At 40.5% G+C, this 25,674-nt stretch overlaps 1 protein-coding gene across 12 annotated transcripts in view; it reads right to left on the bottom strand.

The window, feature by feature from the left end:
- myo3b (myosin IIIB) overlaps positions 1-25,674 on the bottom strand; it is a 488,192-nt gene that overhangs the window by 439,781 nt on the left and 22,737 nt on the right. For 11 of the 12 annotated variants that reach the window (XR_010018457.1, XR_010018458.1, XR_010018459.1 and 8 more), the window contains 4 exons: positions 23,682-23,816; positions 8,022-8,126; positions 7,717-7,816; positions 6,730-6,806 (listed from right to left, as the gene is read on the bottom strand). Coding sequence is in view for 9 of the 12 variants with exons in the window: in XM_063052211.1 (XP_062908281.1) it covers positions 6,730-6,806; positions 7,717-7,816; positions 8,022-8,126; positions 23,682-23,816 (417 nt within the window). In the remaining 3 variants the exon portion in view is untranslated. Of the gene's footprint in view, positions 1-875; positions 980-6,729; positions 6,807-7,716; positions 7,817-8,021; positions 8,127-23,681; positions 23,817-25,674 lie in introns of those variants that run through there. The other variant, XM_063052220.1, reaches the window with a different exon arrangement.

The following is a 25,674-nucleotide window of genomic DNA, read 5'->3' as shown; positions in this document are numbered from 1 at the left end:
AATTGTCAGGCACAGGTCACTGTCATTTATCTACAGCTTAACATTAATTATTATGCTGTCAAATAGCACATATGCAAATTATTTTTAAAATGATTAGCATTCATTTTGTTAAATGCGTTGCAGCATATAATAATTACTGCCATAAGCCATATATTTTCATATTGCAAAATTATACGCCAAAATACTTTAAATTGTAACTACTGTACATTTATTAATAATGTTCATTCCTAAGTGTATTTTAAGGCATCTCATGGCTTTTTGCACATTCATAAAAAAGTCTTGGTCTTTTTTGTTAATCTGGGAATCAAATATATAAATATTGTCTTCAGCTTTTAAAAATCTTTTACATTCAGTTCTCCGAAGTTCATTGCCTAATCTTTCATCGGCAGATGAATAGGATCATATGAGATTTGCCCTAATGATATGCAAAATTATTATAGCCAAATGAGGAATCTGCATTTTTTTTAAATATAAAGTCTTCTCAAAACATCAGTGGTTAATTCTACTGTACAAGATCAGGAATAATGATCAGCACTTTAGAAGATATACTTGCAAAATCATGAATTAAATTATATATGCCATCATTCATCTCAATTAAAAGAGAAAACAGTGAATTACCCAATTTACTTATTAAAATTAATACTTACGAACTTTCAATTTAGATAACCAGCACTTCACAATATTTAATAAAAGCAATTTATATTGGTAGCTAAAGGAAATAAATCTATGCAAGCTGTATTTTTTGTTGTGATGGTGTGCAAGGAAAGACAGCTGGGGCTGCATGGAGAATGGAAATGTGCAATGCCAGAGACCAATAAAATATCACATGATCAAAATCTGCATGCAGCAACAGCAACAGTATGCGAGAATCATACCCTTCAGTGCTTCCCAGCAGTAAAATGCTGGCCTTGAGTCAGAGTCAGTGGAAAGGGATCTGATTTGCTTTGGCATGGTGGATGCTAATCCACCAGAGATACATCTTGAAGTGGAAATTCCAGCACCCACTGCCACATGGAAGAGAAGGTGAGCAGAAAGGGGGCAAAGGTTATATTTTCTGATGTACTTTTTTTTTAAAATGTGCATGTTTTTAAGAGCACAGTCGAAGTAAAAAGTTGCAGAGAAAGCGGGAGTGCGTACACAGTTTGTTTGAGATTATATTTTACTCAGTGAGAGGAAATCCATCATAAATGGGAAGATCTTGGTTTGAGTAATGATCTTGAGGTTCAACAACTCTTCCGATGTATTATTTATGCATTAGAAGTGAAGTTGGTATCATCATACCACAACTACCATCCATCTTTTATTTCACTGGTTTGTACTCATTCTGGTTTGTTTGGCTGGTGAAAATTAGCTGACTTCTGATGTTTCAGTATTCTTAGTGCATACAGCCTAATAGTCAAATCTGCACCAATTTAAATAATTCCTTCTCACCTTCATGCTCAAAAATTTCAAATTATCCTTAATATAAATCAAATTAAAATTCAAAATCCAGTACACTGAGAAAATGGTTTAAAACAAGTGAAAACGTTAGGTTCCGTTCATCTGATGTGTTATAAGCTGATTTAAATGACCAGGTGATAAACACAGGACATGCAGTGAACATGAAAAGCAAACTTGAAAGACAAGATCAACATGAAGTCTTGAGATTTTGACTAGGATTTAGCTCTCAGATTCCAGTTAGTTAGCAAAATACTAATAATGAGCAAATTATCATTAATGCCCAATTTATAGGGGGATGAGAACCACAGCACCAGAACAGATAGTGGAGTGGTTATGGACAACGATGTTGTTAAGCCTACATACAAAGTCAGGAATCAAAAGGTTGAATATGGCGGGATTAATGTTCTAGCTGCGTATATTTCAACACAAGGAGTATTGTAGGAAAGGCGGATGAGCTTGGGGCATGGATCAGCAATTGGAATTATGACAGTGTAACTATTAGTGAGACTTGGTTGCAGGAGGGGCAGGACTGGCAGTTCAATGTTCAGGGGCTCCATTGTTTTAGACGTGATAGAGTGGAAGGGATTAAAAGTGGAGAGTCAAGGAAAATGTCACAGCAGTGCTTAGACTCGAAAGACTGAAGAACTCATCTAATGAGAACTGAGGAATTAGAAACGTATGACCACGTTAATGGGATTATATTATAGACCACCCAACAGTCCATGGGATTTAGAGGAGACAATCTGAAGAGAGATTGTCACAGGACATGTAAGAATGTGATAGCAGGTGATTTTAACTTTTCACATATTGACTGGCATTCCCATACTGTAAAAGGACTGAATGGGAAAGAGTTTATCAAATGTGTTCAGGAAAGCTTCCTTAAGCAATACATAGAAGTTCCAGCTAGAGAGAGTACAATAGTAGATCTGCCGTTAAGGAATGAGACAGGGCAGGTGACACAAGTTTGCATCGGGGAACACTTTGGAACTAGTGATCACAATGCCATTAGTTTCAAGGTAATTATGAAAAATGATAGATCTGATCCTTGGGTTGAGATACTAAAATTGGAGAAAGGATCTAGCAAGTGTGGATTGGGACAGGCTGCTTTCTGGAAAATGTGTACTTGATAAGTGAAATTTTGGGAGTAAAGAGTTTGTATGTTTCTGTCAGAATAAAAAACAAGAAGAACAAGGTTACTGGAACCTTGGTTTGAGAGATATTGAGGCCCTGGTTAAGAAAAAGAAGATGCACAGCTGGTATGAATAAATGAGGTACTTGGGGAGTACAAAAAATGCAAGAGAACACTTAAGAAAGATATCAGGAGGGCTAAAGGAAAGCAAGAGGTTGCTCTAGTCTAGCAGACCAGGTGAAGGAGAATCCCAAGGGCTTCTGCAGATATATTAAGAGCAAAAGAACAGCAAGAGACAGAAGAAAGGCCCGCTAGAAGATCAGGGTACTAATCTATTTGTGAAGCCAAAAGAGATAAGGAAGATGGTCTTTTTGCATCTGTATTTACCGGGAGACAGACAGAGAGTCCATAGAAGTGAGGAAAAGCAGCAGCAAGGTTATGGACCCTATACAGATTACAGAGGAGGTGGTATTTGTTCTCTTGAGGCAAATTAGGGTGGATAAATCCCCAAAGTGTTCCATCAAACCTTGTGGGAAGTTAGTGCTGAAATTGCAGGGGCCCTAGCAGAAATAATTAAAACCCCACAGAAATGGATGAGAATTGGAGGATAGCTAATGTTGCTCCATTGTTTTAAAAAGGCTCTAAGAATAAGTCAGGAAATTATATGCTGGTGAGCCTGACATCAGTAGCAAGAAAGTTATTGGAAGGTTTTCTAAGGGCCTGGATATACAAGTATTTGGATACACAGGAACGGATTAGGAATAGTCAACATGGCTTTGTGCTTACAAGTCATTCCAAACCAATCCTAGAGATTTTTTGAGGAAGTTACCAGGAAGAAGGCAAGGCATGGATGTTGTCAACATGGACTTTAGCAAGGCCTTTGAAAATATCCCGCATGGGAGATTGGTCAAGGAGGTTCAATCACTTGGCATTCCAGATGATGTAGTAAATTGGATTAGACATTGGTTTCACAGAAGCCAAAGAGTAGTTGTACATGATTGCCTCTGACTGGAGGCCTGTGACTAGTGGTGTGCCACAGCGTTCGGTACTGGGTCCATTGTTGTTTGTCATCTATATCAATGACCTGTATGATAATGTGGTAAAATAGATCAGCAAATTTGCAGATAACACCAAGATTGGAGGTGTATAGACAGCAAAGAAGACCAAGATTGCAGTGGAATATGGATCAGCTGGAAAAATGGGCTGAAAATTAACAGATGGAATTTAATGTAGATAAATATGAGGTGTTGCACTTTGGGAGCACCAGCTAGGGTACATCTTACATGGTGAGCGATAGGGCACTGAGGAGTGCGCTAGAACAAAGGGATCTGGGAATACAGTTCCATAATTCCTTGGAAGTGGTGACATAGGTTGACAGTGTCATCAGGAAATCTTTTGGCACGTTGGTCTTAATAAATCAATATACTGAATACAGGAGTTGGGATGTTATTTTGAAACTAGGTAAGATGTTAGTGAGGCCTAATTTGAAGTATTGTGTCCAGTTTTGGTGACCTACCTACAGAAGTGCTATGGTTCAGGTTTAGGTCAATGGGATTAGGCAGATTAATGATTCGGCATGGAGTAGATGGGCTGAAGGGCCTGTTTCTGTGCTGTGGTGTTCTGTAATTCTAATTAAGTGGGATAGATTTATTATCCCCTCTGACAGTTGAGGGGTCTGGCATTATTTCCATGTGTTCCCTCCCCTGGCAAATAGTTCACTTAAATAGTAGTAATTTTGAATAGAATACTTAAGTTTCATTCTGGTCTTCTAGACAAATCTCTGAATGATCAGAATTGATTCAAACAGATATCTAACTTGTATTAAACTGTTGGAAATAACTCAGAAAATGCGTAACTCAGATGGTTGATGGTCGGGTTGGGCTGTTCTCCGATCCTGGCAATCCATTTGTATAAAACTAAAGTTCAGCTTTTGACCTTGCACCGATCATCAGCTCTAAAGCAAAAGTAAAAATATTTTGGGCAATGTCAGTGAGAAAACATATACTACTGATCAAATGGCGAAAAGTACGGGGCTTGTAACCACTGGGAATTGCCCAAAAGGTTCCACGTGGAATTGCTGGCAAACTGTAATATCAAAGACACCAAGTTCAGAGTTCCTACACGAACACTGAAATGCAGAACTTCCCGGCTTCTTTTTATTGGTAACTTCCTCACAGTGCTTGTATTTGTATTATGTCTTACATGTCCCTTCCACAATGTCACACTTCACATTCAAAGGAATACTTCTGTAGCGTTGTTACTGCTTTCGTAAAGGGATGATGCCCAGTTCTCACATGCAGCAATACAACAACTCTTAGATAAAACTATTTTAGAATGTTAACAAGGCATTCACCAGGACAGAATAATTCCATTCATTCTCCTCCTTGAACTAGTAACTCCAGCAGAGTAGAATCCCTCATATTGCACTGAAGTGTCAACCTAGATTGTTATACTCAAGTTGCTGGAAAGGAATTTGAGCCTGGAACCTTCTGATTGGAATGAGTGGAATACTGCCTAGGTGACAGACAGCTGGTACTCTGCATCACTTTCACTTCAAGAGCAAAAAGATTTCCACATGACAACCACAAATGCACTTCAAAAGACGGTGGCATAAGTGCAAGCAAAAGCAGAAAACGATGGGAAAACTCAACAGGTTAAGGCAATGTCTGTGGGAAGAGAAACGGTTATTGTTTCATCATAACTGGGAATAAGGGAAACAAGTTAGTTTGGACAACAGGTAAGGTGGGGAAGAGTAATGGATGGAAAAAGGGAATGTCTGTATTATGGTGAAATAATATAACTATTGGGTAGTGAAGCTTGCTCCCTCCTGAGATTTCCCAGAACTTTCTATTTTTATTTCATTTTTCCAGCATCTGCAAACTTTTTGATTTACATAAATACAAAATCTTCTTTATTTTTCCTTAAAAGGAAACAGCATAGGATGTAATAAGGCATTTTTTCTTCATTTTCCTGGGGCTTAACAGACAGGCAGTGCTGGCAGTTACTGTCCATCCTTTAAGTACCCTGAGACTGAGTGGCTTTCTGAACCACTTCAGAGGACATTAAGGGCCCAATATAAAGTTGGGGCTAGATTAACAAAATGGCCAGACAAAGTAAGAATGGCAGATTTTGTCCCTAAAGGGCACTAAAGTTTTGCAGCTATCATCATGAAAGTCTTAGTATTTATTTATTACTCATTTAAAGATACAGCATGAACAGGCCCTTCTGACTCAACGAGCCACACCATCCATCAACCCACCTATTTAACACTCGCCTAATGACAGGACAATTTACAATGACCAATTAACCTACTACCCGTTACACCTTTGGACTGTGGGAGGAAACCAGATCATCTGGAGGAAACCCACATGGTCACGGGGTGAATGTGCAAACTCCTTAGAGACAGCGCCAGAACTGAACTGCAAATCCCACAATGCCCTGAGCTGTAACAGCGTCACGGTAACCGCTACACCACACTACTCTTTTGCTCCAGTTAATTAACCAAATTCAAATGCCACCGCTGTTTTGGTAGATTTTAAATCCATTTTCTGCATTTGTAATCCAGATTACTAATCTGGTTATTTAGCCACTGTGCTACCATCGTAGCCAGAAGCTGCCAACATTGTATTTTTAAATTATTTTTCTCTCCCTGAACCAAAGGTGTTGACAACAATGCAATCCTTCAGATGAAATAAATTCAGCTCTGAGCAAAGACCAAAATTGAATGATCTGGGTCTTCATGGTTCCATACAGAAAGAGATAAACCATCAGAAGATTCTTTTTTTTTAAGTAATTTGAAAATGCATCAGATTAAAATTAACATATTTCATAATTAATGTAGCAGCACAGAGTCAATTAAGTATTCCTTACCACATTTGTTCCAGACTAGAAATGTTAGGAAAGGGCACATTTATCCCCAGTTTATTATTGTCACGGTGTTCACGTATTCGCAAATTAAATGCCCATATGACCAATATCTACAGCATGGAGCAAAACTGAATTGACTCTCCCAGGCAAAAAGAACAGGCTGGAACAAATAGTGCTCTTCTTCGACTGACAATGCACGTAACTAAACAGGGCTGGATATTACAGCTGCAGCAGCTATCCCATGCCAAATTCCACAAAATTCAGAAATGAATAAAAGTTAAAATCCAACCCACCTCAGGTGCCATCCAAAAGGGTGTACCCACAGAAGTGTTTCGACGTAATCTTGCATTTGTAAGTTTAGCTGACACACCTATTTAACAAAAGTGAAAAATGAATATTTTGCAAAAAAAATTGTAATATGTCAGAAATCAGTAGTAGTATGGCTGAAATGCACTTTTTAAAATGTTTGTTGTTGGTTTACAATCCCACGAATGGCATATATTCAAACCCATTCTTCCATTTGAGGATTTCAATAGCTCTTGATAAATCTCATGATAGCAAAGTATTTTAACAGGATAAACAAAAGAGACTGGCACAGACTAGCATACCACACAAGCTGAATGTGGAGCTGGAATGATGATGGTTGTCATGGAGAAATCTCAGACTCTCGGCAGGACATATAGAGGTGAACAGCTTTGTGTGCCTATTATCTTAAATTAGTAAAAGCAGTTACTACCAATTCTCCAAGGCATTTTTGATCTATATTTTTCCACTCTTAATAATTTACCTTCATGAAATCAGCAATTAAATGGAACAGTTATATTTGGTGCCAAGTCCATTTTCCCTTCCGTGCAGAGGGACTAGTATTGCTTTAGGCTATTTAGTCATTTAACAGAGAACCAGTGTTCCCTTTGAGAAGCAAAAAGGAACCAAGCACCACACTGTAAAATAATAAAAGCTCATATGAAATAGTTTGTCCTATTGTACCAGAAAGCTTTCTAATACCATCAAGTAAATAGAACACTTTTAGTACCATCGTATGAGGGCTGACATATTCATCATTTTAAGAACAGTTTTTCAAATATCCTTGAGCAGACAGGCTATTGCTAACAATTCCTTGGGTAGTCCATCTGTTAAATTCAATCCTCTGACACAAAAAAAAGCAAAATATACTTTGCCTGTGGCGTCACAGTAAAGTTGTGCTGGCTATGGCAACAATAAATTGCAGCTTTTGGCTGAACTGCAAACTTCAGAGAAAATAAATGGGAAATAGAAATTACCAAAGTCAACCAGCTTGATTCCTCCTTCTATTGTCAAGAGTATGTTGTTGCCCTTGACATCACGATGAATAATCCTGTTGTTGTGTAAATGCTGAAGGCCCTGCAGAAAATACAAACAGATCATATGGATGTATACAAAACAGTTATCCTTTGTTAACTTTAAACCAATCTGCATATGCATTACTGAAATGCTTAATGTACTACACTGGCAATATGCTCGAGTCACAACCATTATCTCAAATATGATGCTGTACAAATATATATACAAATGAGAACAGATAGTCTCTTTGTCACTTAGCTCTTACCAAAAGTGCCCCATACAAAATGTATGAGATTAGTGCTTCATCCATGCATTGACCATGCTTGAGCAGATTAGTGACAAGTTCAGTGACAGAACCACCATTGCACAGCTGTGGAAGAAATGTCAGAAATAAGATTTCAGTTTCAAAATTTTCATTCCATATTTCTGTGGGAAGAAAATTTACTTTCATTCTTGCCAGGCAAGATAAAAAATACTTCTGAAGTTCAATCACTGGCAAAATTCGGGGCATTCAAAAGTCAATTTACACACAACAAATTCTCATGGTGCAGTTTAAAATAAAACGATTGGTGTCAGGCAATGCTGATTAGTGAACAGGTATTCGCAGTAAAACAGGGTAGGTTTATTTAAAGGAACACACACAAAATGCTGGAGAAACTCTTTTTTTTTAAACTCTACTCCTCATCTTTTTTTCTCCAGTCCTGCTGAAGGGTCTCGACCCAAAATGTCAACTGTATTCCTTTCCACAGATGCTGCCTGGCCTGTTGAGTTCCTCCAGCATTTTGTGTGTGTTGCTTTGGATTTCCAGCATCTGCAGATTTGTTTATGATTAGTTTTATTTGAAACAGAGCCATAGAGTCTTTAATATCTATCTGAGCAAGGAGAAGAGGGCTCAGTTTAACACCTCAAATAAAAGACAGCCTCTCCAACACAAGCAGCATTCCCTCAATACTACATTGATGTGTGAACCTAAGTTTCTATGCTGAATAGCAAAACTGAGATAGATGATTAATTTTCACAGCTATTTAATTTCCTTTAACAAACTTAGAGAATGGATAAATATTCAAATGACACTTTAAAGGAAGTTTGTTTAGATTGTATAACTTTGTTATGCCCACTGGCATGCAGGATGCACTCTTAGAAATGAGAGAACTAATGGAATTAAAGCTAAAAGGAGTCATTACAGTTAATTAGTTAGCTTTATTTGTCAAATGTACATCAAAACATACAGTGAAATGCTCTGCTTGTGATGTGCAGCCCACAAGAGTTGTCACACCTACGCACCAACACAGCATGCACACAACCTAACTCATACATATTTGGAATGAGGAAGAAACTGGAGCACACCCAAAGGAAACCCATGTGGTCACAGGGGAGAACGTACAAACCACTTACAGAAAGTGGCAGGAGTTGAACCCACATCTTAAAGCTGGTGACACACACATAATGCTGGTGAACGCAGCAGGCCAGGCAGCATCTATAGGAAGAGGTACAGTCGACGTTTTGGGCCAAGAGCCTTTGTCAGGGCTAACTGAAAGAAGAGATAATAAGAGATTTGAAAGAGGGAGGGGGAGGGGGAGATCTGAAATGATAGGAGAAGACAGGAGAGGGAGGGATGGAGCTAAGAGCTGGAAAGTTGATGGGCAAAAGGCATACACGGCTGGAGAAGGGAGAGGATCATGGGACGGGAGGCCTAGGGAGAAAGAAAGGGGGAGGGGAGCCAGGAGGAAGACGGAGAGCAGGCAAAGAGTTATAGTGAGAGGGACAGAGGGAAAAAAAGAGAGAAAGAAAGGGGAAAATAAATAAATCAATAAATAAGGGATGGGGTATGAAGGGGAGTAGGGGCATTAACGGGAGTTAGAAAAGTCAATGTTCATGCCATCAGGTTGGGGGCTACCCAGATGGAATATAAGGTGTTGTTCCTCCAACTTGAATGTGTCTTCATCTTGACAGTAGAGGAGGCCATGGATAGACATATCAGAAGCTGGTGCACTATAAAGCGTTATGCTAAACACTACACTACCATGCCACATAATTATACGCGAAGAGTTGAAAACCTGATGCAAATACCGGGATGAATTATCATATGATGTAAAGGGGCTATCTATTAGGGTAGTATTTGGGTGGGTGGGGTATGGGATGGTGCATGGGATTAGATGGTGTGGCAACTCAGTATTGAGACCTACACCTCACAGATGCATACTGGCTGGAGTGGAGGAATTACAAGGGACTAGCTGAACCCCCTCCACATTTTGACAGAGTGCATGGATTCGATAATCTTCCTCATCATCATTCAATGGACGCAATAAAAGTTGCCGACTCCTGCTTAGTTTGTTTGGTTGCCGTAATAAAAATCTCAGCTATGAATCCAAACAGAGGGGAAAACAGACATTTCTATTAGATTCAACAATGAGACCATGTGATTCAGGCAGCCTGTCACACATGGATCAAATAATGTCATTCTCGAGCAATGGTTAATGGTCACACAATGTCCAATTCCATTCACAATTCCTCAGCAAATGAAACAATCCATGCTGGCATGTAGCAAGGCTTGAACAAAATTCAAACACAGGTTGTTAACTCGCAAATGATATTAATGCACCAAAAGTGCCAGACAATGATCATTTCCAATCAGAGAGAGCCAACCATCTACCTTTGAAATTTAACAACACTAATTCAGCATATCTTTGACGTTATCAATGACCAGAAACTCAACCAGAACATCCACAGAAAAAAATTAAGACAGCAGAGACAGGTCAGAAATTGGTCAAAACTCACCTACTAATACCCCAAGGTCTTAACATCATCTACAAGACACAAGTCACTACTCCTCCCTTGCCGGGATGAGTGCAAATCCAACAACTCTCAAGCACCTCACTTGATTAGCATTCTATTGACCACGTTACATTCACTCCACTATGAGTGGACCATATACAATCTACAAAATGCTCTGCAATTACTCCTAAGGGAGTGTAAATGGGATCAGCAGACTTGGCTTACAGATGCAGACTGAATGGGAGGTATTAGGTAATGCAGACATCCAATATGTATATGACTTCCACAATATAAAGAAAACTGCACCATGAGCAAATACAATGTTCATAACTGTAAGAGTTAGGAATAATTTATTTTCCGTAGATGCTGCCTGGCCTGCTAAGTTCCTCCATTTTGTGTGTGTTGCTCAGAATTCCAGCATCTGCAGATTTTCTCTTGTTTGTGATAGGAATAAATTCTATTTCAGCTGGAGGTGGCCCTGGACAGGTGGAATATTCTTGATTATTTATTTTTTCTTCTTCTATATCATGTATTGGATTGACTGCTGCTGTGAAGTTAACAAATTTCACAGCACATGCCAGTGATAGTAAACCTGATTCTGAAATGCAAGTACTAAATCGCTTGCGCATTCACAGAAAGATGTAGCAGTGGGGGAGAAGGTGCTGAATTGATTGAGGAGTAGGTCACAGAATGAATAGTGCTTTCAGAAACTAAGAGGGACAGAGATTACAAGTTGAGTGGTGGCATCACACTGAAAGGAGATGCTAGAAATCAAAATGGGCCTTCCATAGAATACAGAAACAGGGTGGCATTTGACAAGAGGATACTTTCAGAATTCTGATTAAGATCAGAAGGCAGAAACTGGAATGATACATCAGGAACCCTAACGAACATAATGAAAGAAATTTTCAGCTGAGATAAAGGAAAAGGTAAATTGATAGAAGCACATATGGAGAAGGGGCATAATCAGAACAGATACAACTCAGATGGAAAAAATGTGAGAATGAAATACTGTTGCTACAAAAAATTAGTTCCTACAAGAAGTGAAGTGGATAATGTATAGCTATGGCAGTTGTAAAAGTCAGTGTGCTTATGGTGGACATAACATTAGTTTTAAAGCCAGTCCTGCTGTGATCTGTCTGTTCCAGCTGATATAAATTTGACACATGCTAACACTCTTGCCAATTAGCGTCTGGTGAGATTTGCCTCACAAGTGACATACTGTTCTAAAATTCCAATAGTCAGGCGAGGAGAATGCTTAGGATATCTTTAGAACTATTGTAATAATTGTAGCTCAGTGTAAAAGGGCTTCGGCCCAAAACATTGAGTGTTTACTCTTTTCCATAGATGCTGCCTGACCTGCAGAATTCCTCCAGCATTGTGTGTGCATTTCTCAGTGCAAGTGCTCAGTTTAACTTTTTCTGCCAATCTATAGATGTGATTTATTCATTGCCAAATGCTTAAGAAACATTAACAATATTACACCAAGGTTTTCAAAAAGCAGTGGACTATAATTAAATGACTCCAGTTGTTTTCCATTTTTCCCACAGCACTGTTTCTATTACAATGACCACCCTACAGCATTCCACCCATCTTTCTTCCTCAGATACCTTCAATACAGTTGACCACACCATTCCAAAGATTTAAAGATTCAAAGTGTATTTATTATCAAAGAATGTATAAATTATACGACCTTGAGATTTATTTGCTTACAGACAGTCGCAAAGCAAGGAATCTGAAAGAACCCTGCCTTTCCAGTCTATTAAATTGCCCAAACAGTGGATTGTACCTCAAACAAGGACCCAAACCTCTCCGCGGCAAACTGCTCCAGGCCTAGAATATGCCACCCCGCAATCTGCAACAGACCTGGACAGCTCCAACTCCAAATGCATCGATTTTGCTACGCACCAGCAGGGCACATCTTCACTTTGCCGTCACTTATTGTTTACAGAGATAATTTCCCACAATTTATTTCAAAAGAAGTGTAACTAATAATGTTTTTAATCAAGTTCCTTTGTTTTCGAACAACCAGTAAGCTGTCACATGTCTTCAGTAGCACCATCTTTAACCCTAAGATTACAACATTCCTTAGATTAAACACCTGCACTTCCAGTAGTTGGCAACCCCCTTGGAATCCATATAATAAATGTTCTAATAAAATCACCTCTCATTTAATGAATACCAAGTAGGCCCAATCCACTTGGTCTTTCTTCATACACACTTTCAGGAATAAAAGAATGTTCTCTGAACTCCCACCACAGCAAACAAATTTCCTTGAAGAAGAAGAACAAGACCCACACTGTCCTTTATATATAGTTTCACCAGTGCCCCGTACTTACCTACTTGTACTAACCGTCCTTTGCAGTAAAGACCAATATTCTATTTGCTTTCCTAGGTACTTCCAATATCTGCACGCTAACTTCCTTTACAAGTACACCTAAATCTTGCTATGAGTCTCTCTCCATTTAAACTTTGGATAACTCAATATGTTCCCATATTATTCACCATCTGTCAAATTTGTGGACACACGCTTAATCCTTTACAGACTCATGTACTGTATCCTCCGAATTTGCTTTCCTACCTACCAGCGCATCATCAGTAAATGCGGCTAGAATACGTTCAATCCCTTCATCATTTATAATATATTGTAAATAGTTAGGCTTTTCAGATCCTTAATGTGTTTCTCAAGATATAATGATTATTTTAATCTCCTCACTTTCTTTTGCACTTGGATTTTCTATAATTATATGGATGATTTTATTCTACCATGAAATCACTAACCATTTCATTATTCCCAATTGTTAATTCCCTCATCACACCCTTGAAACATTTAGCTTTTACTCATTTTACAAGCCGGCAATGCTCTTTTCCATTTCCTTGCAACATTTTGTTATCTATTCTGTCCCTCTATAATTTGTTTTATTTAGGTATCCGCTGCTGGTTTCTAAAATGATCCCAATCTTCTGGCCTACAGGTCATCTTTGCAACATTAAGCCTTTTATTTCAAACAGATACCATCTTTAACTTTCTTAGCCAGCAACAGATGGATCATCCTTCTCACTGTTTCTCAATGCATTTTATCTCAATAATAGACTGGAATAGATTGCATTTTTCTTGAGCATAATGAAATATGTTTACATTTTCTGCAAGTGTTCATCCGCTTTTTTTATACTTCTGAATTCAGTTGCACCGATCTGCTATCAACATTTTTGTAATTTTCTTTGCAAGTTTAAGACAGTGGTCGCAAATCCAAGTTTCTCATTCTCAAACCAAAAATGAAATTTAATTATGTTTTGATCACTCTACTCTACCGGACATTGCTGTTGTTCCTTTCAGCGCCTTGTGGCGCAATGGGCAGCAACATTGCCACTTCTTTACCATTTGTCTGTTTTTTTTAAACGAGGCTGAGTTGCCAGCTCGACACTGACCCAGCACAGATGGAAAGCATACAAGGAGCCAGCCGGATTCGAGCCGGGACCACTCGCCACAAAGTCAGGTGCAGATGCCACTATATCACCAGTCAACCTTGTGAGACATGGATAGATTGAAAACAGCTTGTTCCCAGTTCTACAACATATTGTTCCATGAAACATGGAGCAGACTCAATGGGCCAAATGGTTTAATTCTGTTCCTATATCTTATGGAAACCAAGTGCCTCCTGTAGATGCTATCAATGGTGGGGTAGGATGTATCTAAGATGGGCCAGGCTATGTCCACAACTCTCTGCAGCTTGTGTTGAGATAACTATACAAGGCCATGATGCAACCAGCCAGGATATTTTCAACGGTGCCTCTGTAGAAAGTGTAATTGATGACATACAAAGTCTCCTTAAGTTTTTAAGAAAGTAAAAACCCTGGCATGCACTCTTCATGCTTGCATCAATGGCCAGGCTTATGACAGGTCATCCGAGACATTAATACCCAAGCACACACCTGCTCTCATGACTACCTTTTCTGAAGTCAACATTTAGCTCAATGGTCTTGTTGACATTAAATTGAGGTTGTATTGTGACACCACTCAACCAAACACTCTTCCTCACTCCTGTATGCTGACTTACCACCACCCTTGATTCCGTCAATAGCAGTCAGGTCATCAGCAAATTCATAGAAGGTATTGAAGCTGTGCTTAAGCCATAAGGTCATGGGTAAATAAAGAGCAGAGCAGGGGCCTAAGCACACAGCATTGAGGTGCGCCTCTGTTGAAGATCAGTGAGGAGGAGGTGCTGTTACTGATCAGTACCAATTGAGGTTTACTGATCAACGATCCTGTCGCAAAGGGAGGCAAAGAGGCCCAGGTCTACAGTTCATTTTCTTTGTTGATGCTCTTTTCTACTCTAAGTGATTCTATCTTTAGTCAAAATAATAAATGTACTTTGAAATGATCACAGTATGTATGCATTACACAACCTTGAGATTCGTCTCCTCACAGACAGGACCAAAACAAAGAAACCCCAAAAGCACCCACTGAAAAAAAAGACCATCAAACACCCAACGTGCAGGGAGAAAAAAAAGATTGTGCAAAACAATAAAAATAAACAAATAGCATTCAGAACTGAAGTGTTACGAAAGATACAAAGCCAGGCATCACTGCAGCTGGAGCAGACCATCGCCTCAGTTCATCGTAGAGCTGAGCAGATGTTGTGGAGCAGCAAGCAGAAATAAGCAGAAATGAGCAGAACCGGCCTGTGCCTTGCCTCTGGACCCGACACCATCTTTTTCCATCTCGCCCCACACTTAAATCATCCAAACATCGTGCTGTTCCTCACTCACGGTCAGCTCTGGGGCCTGGACCCCACCGCCACAATCCCGCCTGTACCTGACCTTTCCAATTCAGCCCGGCACTTAAATCGATCAGATATCGGGACAGCTCACCCCCACCTCCTCCATGCCTCGCCTTCGCCTCCTCACACCTCTGCTCGCCTCTCCATTGTCGATGGTGATTCTTATTAATAAGGTGTTTCTTTGTTTTGAATTTTACCACCGATAAGTAGTCACCAGGCATCACCAGTGCCATCTTAAACTGAATCAGAATCACTTTATTGCCAGTATGTGAAACGTACAAGAATTAATTATGGCATTGATTTTATTTAATGTACGTACATTAGCCAATTTACAGGTGAAATAGAAATTCCCATTATCTTTACGGGTATTTCAGACTGAAGATATTAAGTAAAGTGAGATTTCAAGTTCCGAGTTCGAAGTACACTTATTATGAAAATAGGTATACAGAATACAGCTCCCCAGATTTGCCCTCCTGCAGGCAGCCACAAAACAAGGACGCACCATGGAACACGTTCAAGAAAACATCAAAGACCCAAGGTACAAAAAAAAAGAGAGAACGAATCACGCAAACAGCAAAAAGTGAGCAAACTACACAAAGAATATCAACAGCAAACGAGGAGTCCAGGAGTATTCAGTTTAGTTCGGTTTGGCACCACGAGCTCACTGCAAGCTGCAGAACCAGTCTTCACCGAAGCACCCCAGTCGGCACCAATCACTCCAATCAAACCGCTCAAATACAGCCAAACAGAGAAACCAGAATCCAGAAACGTGTGCAACACAAACCTCAAAGTCCCCCAAAACAAGTCCGCAGCCACAAGCCTCACTGACCAGTCCTTGCAACATGGAACCTGAGACTCCTGCACTTTCCACTGGCAGCAGCTAACGAGAAGGAGAGGATATTAAAAGTTTTTTGATGTTAAAAATAAAAGAGAAATGAGAGTGGATATAGAACCACTAGAAAATGAGGCAGGAGAAATAATAACGGGGGACAAGGAGATGGCTGATGAACTAAATGAGTATTTTGCATCAGTCTTCACAGTGGAAGACACTAGCAGTGTGCCAGATGCTGTAGTGTGTGAAGGAAGAGAAGTGGGTGCAGTTACTTTTACAAGAGAGAAGGTGCTCAAAACGCTGAAAGACCTAAAGGTACATAAGTCACCCAGACCAAAGGAACTGCACCCTAAGGTTCGTAAAGAGATAGCGTTAGAGATTGTGGTGGCATTAGAAATGATCTTTCAAAAATCATTTAACTCTGGCATGGTGCCAGAGGACTGGAAAATTACAAATGTTACTCCACTCCTTAAGAAAGGAGGAAGGAAGCAGAAAGGAAATTATAGACCAGTTAGCCTGACCTCAGTGGTTGGAAAGATGTTAGAGTCAATTGTTAAGGATGAGGTGATGGAGTACTTGGTGACACAGGACAAGATAGTACCAAGTCAGCATGGTTTCCTTCAGGGGAAATCCTGCCTGATGAACCTATTGGAATTCTCTAAGGAAATTACAAGTAGGATAGATAAAGGGGATGTAGTGGATGTTGTATATCTGGACTTTCAAAAGGTTTTTGACAAGGTGCCACACATTAGGCTGCTTACCAAATTAACAGCCCATGGTATTACAGGAAAGTTATCAACATGGTTAGAGCATTGGCTGATTGGTAGGAGGCAGTGAGTGGGAATAAAAGGATCCTTTTCTGGTTGGCTGTCAGTGACCAGTGGTATTCCACAGGGGTCGGTATTGGGACAACTTTTTATGCTGTATATAAATGACTTAGATGATGGAATAGATGGCTTTGTTGCCTAGTTTGTAGATGATATGAAGATTTGTGGAAGGACAGGTAGTTCTGAGGAAACAGGTAGATTGCAGAAGAAATTGGACAGATTAGGAGAATGGGCAAAAAAGTAACAAATGAAATACAATGTTGGAAAATGCATGGTGATGCACTTTGGTAGAAGAAATAATTGTGCAGACTATTTTCTAAACGGGGAGGAGATCTAGGAATCTGAGATGCAGAGGGTCTTGGGAGTCCTTGTGCAGAACACCCTGAAGGTTAACTTGCAGGTTGAGTCGGTGGTGAGGAAGGCCAATGCCATTTTAGCATTCATTTCAAGAGGTCTAGAATACAAGAGCAAGGATGTAATGCTGAGGCTCGAAAAGGCACTGGTGAGGTCTCACCTTGAGTACTGTGAACAGTTTTGGGCCCCTCATCTTAGAAAAGATGTGCTGGCATTGGAGAGGGTCCAGAGGAGGTTCACAAGGATGATTCCAGGAATGAAAGGGTTATCATACGAGGAACGTTTGATGGCTCTGGGACTGTACTCACTGGAATTCAGAAAGATAAGGGAGGATCTCAATGAAACCTTTCGAAAGTTGAAAGGCCTAGACAGAGTAGATGATAGAGGGGCGCCCTTTCAAAACAGAGATGCAGAGAAATTTCTTCAGCCAAAGGGTGGTGGATTTATGGAATTTGTTGCCACATGCAGCTGCGGTGGCCAGGTCGTTGGGTGTATTTAAGGCAGAGATTGATAGGTTGTTGATTGGACATGGCAAGTTTACGGGGAGAAGGCTAGGAACTGGGGTTGAGAAGGAGATTAAAAAAAAGAATCAGTCATGATTGAATAGCGGAGCAGACTCGATGGGCCAGATGTCCTAATTATGCTCATATGTCTTATGGCCTTATGGTCTAAGACCTGTCGAACTCAGGCAGACGGCACTGAAAACCTGCCTGCCCTCTGCTCTCATCTTTGTCGACTTCAACCTTGCTCAACGCCTCAACTAGAGGAAGCAGTGGAGTCAATCATGGGCTCGCGTCCTTCATCCAGGCTTCCAGATCACCAGTCCACACACTCCACTCCCAATCTCACCAAAGTCCCTCGGCCCAAAAATACACCACCAAAATGTAACTCAAAGTTTCCAATCGCACTCAACTTAGTAGCAGAATCACATTTGAAAGAAGAAATAAAAGTAGTAAAAGAAGTAATTTCATGAACTATTTGCAGGACATTGCCATTGCTGGCACCATCTTGCCATTAAGATTTAGAAGCACAATAGAACATGGAACATAGAAAAGTACAGTACAATAAATGCCCCTCAACCATGATGCTGTGCCAACCTTTTAACCTATTCCAAGATCAATCTAAACCTTAGCTCCCACATGGTATTCCATTTTTCATTCATCCATGTGCATACCTAAGGACCTCTTCAATATCTCTAAAGTATCTGCTTCCACCACTACCTCTGGCAGTGTGTTCCAAGCACCTAACACTCTGTCTAAAAAAATACCACCTCTGTCATTCCCCAATACTTTCCTCCAATCACATTAAATTATGCTCACTTGTACTAGCCAATTCCACCCTGGGGAAAACTCACCAGCTATCCACTCTCTCGCTGTATCTCTTATCATCTTGAACACCTCTGTCAAATCACCTCTCATCCTCCTTCATTTCAAAGAGAAAAGCCCTAGCTTGTTCAACCTTTCCTCACAAGACATGCTCTCTCATTCAAGCAGTATCCTGATAAATCTACTGTGCCCCTTCCCTGAAGTCTCCACATCTCTCCAATAGCAAGGCAACCAAACCGAACCCAATATTCTTAGTGTGGTCGAAGCAGTGTTTTACTTTTCACTCTGCCTTACTGTTCACGAAAACAGGGCAGAGAGAAGTTAGTCCAAAAACTTCTATATGTTATGCGTTAATAGAAAAAAAATTGGATTACTTCATTCATAAAATATAGCAATCAGCATAATTGTGTTTAACATTAAAATTTAATTCATTTCATATAAGTACAACTGGAAAAACAATGGGTTGATTATGCTATTCTTCATAATAACTAATAGTCTGCTCTCAGCCAAGCTGAATTTCCTGAAGCAGACCAATTTCATGAATGATGGACAGAGATTATTGCCCTTTCAATCTTTCATGTCCTCAGCATGGCTACTAGCAAGCAGTATAAAGTAGACAAGAAGCATACTTGAATAGTCTTGACTTACTGCCAATGTGTTGGACCATGAATGTGCACAAACAGACTAACATCCCAGGAATTCAAATACATTAATTTTCTGTAAATGACTTAATTTAGAATCAGTAGCCCAGTCACTTTGATTGTTTTTGCATAACATTTCAAAGGCTAAATACAGCTCAATATTTAATACTTCTTCCATTTCAATACTGTAAAGGGAAAATAAAATCATTTTTACAAGCGAGTACATCAATTAGAATATTTAAAATCAACAGACAATAGAATAAATGAGCCTTATCAAAGCCTGTACAAACCTGACTCTGATAAGTGTTCATAACAACATCTACTTATGCCGTTTTCACCCAGGCAAATGGGAAAAATTTTCATTTTTATTATGATATTACTGATTGCTCCGATCACAATCCAAAACCAGGAACACCACTCTATAAGCAGTTCTGAAGAGAAATGGAAAAGGAATATTACAGATTGTTACAGACCCAACTGACTACAGATGCTGGAATCTGAGGAAAAAGCAACCTGATTCCTCAGTGGGTTAAATGATGAACATTTTGGGTCTGATCTGGACTAGGAGTGTAGGGGAAAGTTAGTGGTATATAAAGGAAAGAGAGAGGGGTTGATAGGTAGAACCAGGTGAGATGGGGGATAATGGACAAATGGAGCAAGGTGGGAGAAGGGGGAGGTAGCAGTTCTGAGATAGACAGAGCTAGGTAATGGCAGAGAACAGATAAGGGAGGCTGAAAAAAAGTAAAGCAGATGGAACCAGGTTTGAGGAGGAGAAGGGAAATGTGTACATAGAATGAAGCTAGAAGATGGAAGTGGAGCCAATAAGGATGGTTGAAGGGGAGATGGAACCAAATGGGATACAGAGTAGCAAAGATAGGTCAAGAGAGAAGAAACCCAGGTGATTAGATGCGTAGGCAAAGGAACTAGGTGGGAGAGGGTAACAAAAAGATATAGGAGCAGAAATAGGCCATTTGGCCCATCGAATCTGCTCCGCCATTTTATCATGGCTGGTCCAATTTTCCTCTCAGCCCCAATCTCCTGCCTTCTTCCTGTATCCCTTCATGCCCTGACCAATCAAGAGTCTATTAAACTCTGCCTTAAATATATAGTACATAAAGACTTGGTCTCCACAGCTGCCTGTGGCAATGAATTCCATTGAATCACCACTCTCTGTCTAAAGAAATTCTTCATCTCTGTTCGAAAAGGATATCCCTCTATTCTGAGGCTCTTAGACTGGTCTTAGACTCTCCCACCATCGGAAACATCCTCTCCACACCCACTCTAACAAGACCTTTCACCAATCAGTAAGTTTCAATGAGGTCACCCCTCATTCTTCTGAACTCCAGGGAATACAGGCCCAGAACCATCTTCATATGACAAGCCATTCAATCCTGGAATCATTTTCGTGAACCTCCTCTGAACCCTCTCCAGCTTCAGCATATCCTTTCCAAGATAACAGGCCCAAAATGTCTCAAGTCAGGCCTCACCAGTGCTTTATAAAGTCTCAACATTACATCCTTGCTTTTATATTCCAGTCCTCTTGAAATGAATGCTAACATCACATTTACCTTCCTCACCACAAACTCAACCTGCAAATTAACCTTTAGGGAATCCTACACAAAGACTCCCAAGACCCTTTGCATCTCAGATTTTTGTATTTTCTCTCCATTTCAAAAATAGTCAACCCTTTCATTTCTTCTACCAAAGTGCATGATCACACATTTCCCAACACTATATTTCATCTGCTACTTCTTTGCCCATTATCCCAAACTGTCTAAGTCCTTCTGTAGCCTACTTTCTCAAAACTACCTGTCCCTCCATCTATCTTCATATTGTCTGCAGACTTTGCAACAAAGTCATCAATTCCATCATCCAAATCTCTGACATAACATAAGAACATAAGAAATAGGAGCAGGAGTAGGCCATCCGGCCCATCGAGCCTGCCCCTCTATTCGGTAAGATCATGGCTGATCTGTCCATAAACTCAGCTCCATCTACCTGTCTTTTCCCCATAACCCTTAATTCCCTTACTATGTAAAAACCTATCTAACTGTTTCTTAAATAAATTTAGTGAAGAAGCCTCAACTGCTTCCCTAGGCAGAGAATTCCACAGATTCACCACTCTCTGGGAAAAATGGTTTCTCCTCATCTCTGTCCTAAATCTTCTCCCCTGAATCTTGAGGCAATGTCCCCTAGTTCTAGTCTCACCCACCAATGGAAACAACTGTCCTACTTCTATCTTATCTATCCCTTTCAAAATTTTGTATGTTTCTCTAAGATCTCCTCTCATTCTTCTGAACTCCAGAGAATATATAACATAAAAATAATCGGTCCCAACACAGACCCCTGTGGAACACTACTAGTCACTGGCAACCAGTCAGAAAAGGCTCCCTTTATTCCCACTCTTTGCCTCCTGCCAACCAGCCACTGCTTTATCAATGCTAGAACCTTTCCTATAATACCATGAGCTAATAGCTTGTTAAGCCATCTCATGTGTGGCACATTGTCAAAGGCCTTCTGAAAATCCAAGTACACAACATCAACTTAAACACGAGGAATTCTGCAGATGCTGGAAATTCAAGCAACACACAAAGTTGCTGGTGAACACAGCAGGCCAGGCAGCATCTCTAGGAAGAGGTACAGTTGACGTTTCAGGCCGAGACCCTTCGTCAGGACTAACTGAAGGAAGAGCTAGTAAAAGATTTGAAAGTGGGAGGGGGAGGGGAGATCCAAAATGATAGGATAAGACAGGAGGGGGAGGGATGGAGCCAAGAGCTGGACAGGTGATTGGCAAAAGGGATATGAGAGGATCATGGGACAGGAGGCCCAGGGAGAAGGAAAAGGGGAGGGGGGAAAGAAACCCAGAGGATGGGCAAGGGATATAGTCAGAGGGACAGAGGGATAAAAAGGAGAGTGAGAGAAAGAATGTGTGTATATAAGTAAATAACAGATGGGGTACGAGGGGGAGGTGGGGCATTAGTGGAAGTTAGAAGTCAATGTTCATGCCATCAGGTTGGAGACTACCCAGACGGAATATAAGGTGTTGTTCCTCCAACCTGAGTGTGACTTCATCTTTACAGTAGAGGAGGCTGTGGATAGACATATCAGAATGGGAATGGGATGTGGAATTAAAATGTGTGGCCACTGGGAGATCCTGCTTTCTCTGGCGGACAGAGCGTAGGTGTTCAGCAAAACGATCTCCCAGTCTGCGTCGGGTCTCGCCAATATATAGAAGGCCACATCGGGAGCATTGGACGCAGTATATCACCCCAGCCAACTCACAGGTGAAGTGTCGCCTCACCTGGAAGGACTGTCTGGGGCCCTGAATGGTGGTAAGGGAGGAAGTGTAAGGGCATGTGTAGCACTTGTTCCGCTTACAAGGATAAGTGCCAGGAGGGAGATCAGTGGGGAGGGATGGGGGGGACGAATGGAGAGCAGATTGCTCTCACTCCATCCTCCCGTCACCCCAATAGGAATAGGGTTCCCCTGGTCCTCACCTACCACCCCACCAGCCTCCAGGTCCAACATATTATTCTCCGTAACTTCCGCCACCTCCAACGGGATCCCACCACTAAGCACATCTTTCCCTCCCCCCCGTCTCTCTGCATTCCGCAGGGATCGCTCCCTACACGACTCCCTTGTCCATTTGTCTCCCCGATCCCTCCACATTGATCACCCTCCTGGCACTTATCCTTGTAAGCAGAACAAGTGCTACACATGCCCTTACAGTTCCTCCCTTACAACCATTCAGGGCCCCAGACAGTCCTTCCAGGTGAGGCGACACTTCACCTCTGAGTCGGCTGGGGTGATATACTGCGTCCGGTGCTCCCACACCTACGCTCTGTCCGCCAGAGAAAGCAGGATCTCCCAGTGGCCACACATTTTAATTCCACATCCCATTCCCATTCTGATATGTCTATCCACGGCCTCCTCTACTGTAAAGATGAAGCCACACTCAGGTTGGAGGAACAACACCTTATATTCCATCTGGGTAGCCTCCAACCTGATGGCATGAACATTGACTTCTCTAACTTCCGCTAATGCCCCACCTCCCCCTCGTAAACTGTCTACTTGGACATTACAATGATGTGGTTTTGGTTCATGCAACTGAGCAGCTGTTCAGCAAAGAACAGAAGGTGTTTTTAGAATACATTCTGAGAGTGAAAAGTATCACATTTAAATTATTTTCTAAGGTACTTAAATTTATCAGAAAGAGCAGGAGACAAACATTTGATATAAGGGCATTTTCTATGTTCACTATTTTATGGATTTGATCTAATCTCGCTGCTATCACTAACTGTAAAATTTAGTTTTATAAATCTACAAGTTCCTTTGGTACACTTCTCTGGAAGTTAAACACAAAAGTTATCCGAAAGCCATAGGCTTCTTACCTCTAGAACCAACCAGAGATGTCCACCAGATTTCAAATCAGTTTTATAGAACATCCCATAGAACTTAACAACATTAGGATGACTTGTAAGTGACTGCAGGATGCTATATTCTGCTTCAATTTCCTCATCAACAACCTAGGAAAAATGATAAAATGTGAAGTGAATGACAATAATAAATAATGTTAGGTCACCACATAATGTATATTTCTAATTCAATTGAATATAGAGGCCCAAAAGTAATAGTGTAGGGAATAGAAGAAGCAAATTTATACAGTGTACTGATCAGAAAGTTGCACATGCTGTTTGTGTCATGAAATTTTTTATAAGAAATTTATACAACTACAGTACTAGTACTATAGTTGTATAAATTATAGTACTCATAATACATTACAGTACTGGTAAGAAATTTAAATTATTTTAATCCCAGCATGAATAGTGATTCTCTGCAAGTACAGAACATAATTATGGAGGTGATTAGAATATTGGCCCTGAATGCAAGTAAGATAGTGTAGCGGTGTGCTACACACAGCACTAGAATAACCACACGGAGTCGGTGAGTTAGAGTTGCGATGAAAGAGATTTATTCAAACTTCGCGGCCTGCTTTTAAAGCCTTCCCGTTCCTGCCCTCCCTGGGTGGGACTGCTGTGGGGAATGCATATTCCCAGACCCTTTCCGCACGCGGGATATTCCCCCTGCTGGTGAAGCTGGCCTGGCGCCCCTTTTTGGGGCCGGCCTCCCCGCCTGCGCGCACTGTTTCGTGAGCCCGTTCATGTGTGCTAGAAAGTGGGTTGCCACAATAGAGTACAAAAGTAGCCAAGTCTTGGTGTAACGTGAGCACTGCACGGTTTTTAGCCTAATTTAATGAAGGAAGAATACACTTACTTTCAAGACAGTGTTAAGATGATTTACAAAATCCACGGACTGAAAGCTTTGTTTTATTAATAAAAGATTCATATGTTTTATTAATTATTGCCTGTACTCTTGGGAGTTTAAAAGGATTATTGGTATTTTATTGAAACATATTACTAGGTCAAATTACTAGGTAAATAGTTCAAGGAAGCCTTCACTGGTGTGAAGAATCTGGAACTAGAATACAAAGTACAGAACAAAGGACCACCTAGTTAAGGCTTGGATAAGGAGGAATTTATTATCTAAGAGAGTTGTGAATCTTGGGAATTCTTTAGCCCAGGCAGCTGTGAATGCCAAGTCATTATAGTATATTTAAAATAAGGTAAACAATAGAAAATCTGCAGTGTTGTTTAAACCAAGATGGTATTTTTCCCTCCAGGGGATTTCAAGATCAACAGAGATTAGGCAGGAAAATGAAAGGCCTACTGTTAGGTGCTGTAATCCTAGACAATGCCAAGCAGGCACAAGGCATACTCCTGATACTATTTTTTTGCCCCCCTATATTTTCTTTCTTCTTATCCTGTGTTGCTCAATTGGCTGCAGTATTCAAGGACACCTTCAATGTGACTGCTGTGGTCTGAAGTTCCCACCTGCTTCAAGAGGGCAGCAATCATACCGGCTGCCTCAAAAGAGCAGGGCGTGCTGCCTGAACAACTGCCAACCGACAGCACTCACATCTACCATAATGATGTGCTTTGAGAGGCTGGTTATGGCTACAATAAACATCTGTCTGAACAAGAACTGGTCACACTGCAAATTACCTACCACAAGCAGCTCTACTTCATTGGCAGTTTGGGGAGATTTTGTATGATTTATAGTACTCTTACATCTTTCCATTGTACTGGATGCTGTTGCAAAACCACTGATTTCACATCACAAGACAGTTATGATAAACCTGATCTGATTCTACGTACAGAAAGCAAATGGTTCTGTTTGCATGTACAACTAGCTTTAAACTAAATTTAAGTGCAAACTGGGTAAACATAATGACAGCACAGCTTCAGACTAGAAGGAGAAAAAAGAATACATAGCCCTTTCACACCCACAAAAGACACAACATTCCTGAATCAAGAGCTTAATTGG

This window comes from Mobula hypostoma, chromosome 6 (genome assembly GCF_963921235.1).
Source record: "Mobula hypostoma chromosome 6, sMobHyp1.1, whole genome shotgun sequence".
Lineage (NCBI taxonomy): Eukaryota > Metazoa > Chordata > Chondrichthyes > Myliobatiformes > Myliobatidae > Mobula > Mobula hypostoma.
Note: the sequence above shows the minus strand (reverse complement) of the source record. Positions and strands in the feature narration are given on the sequence as shown.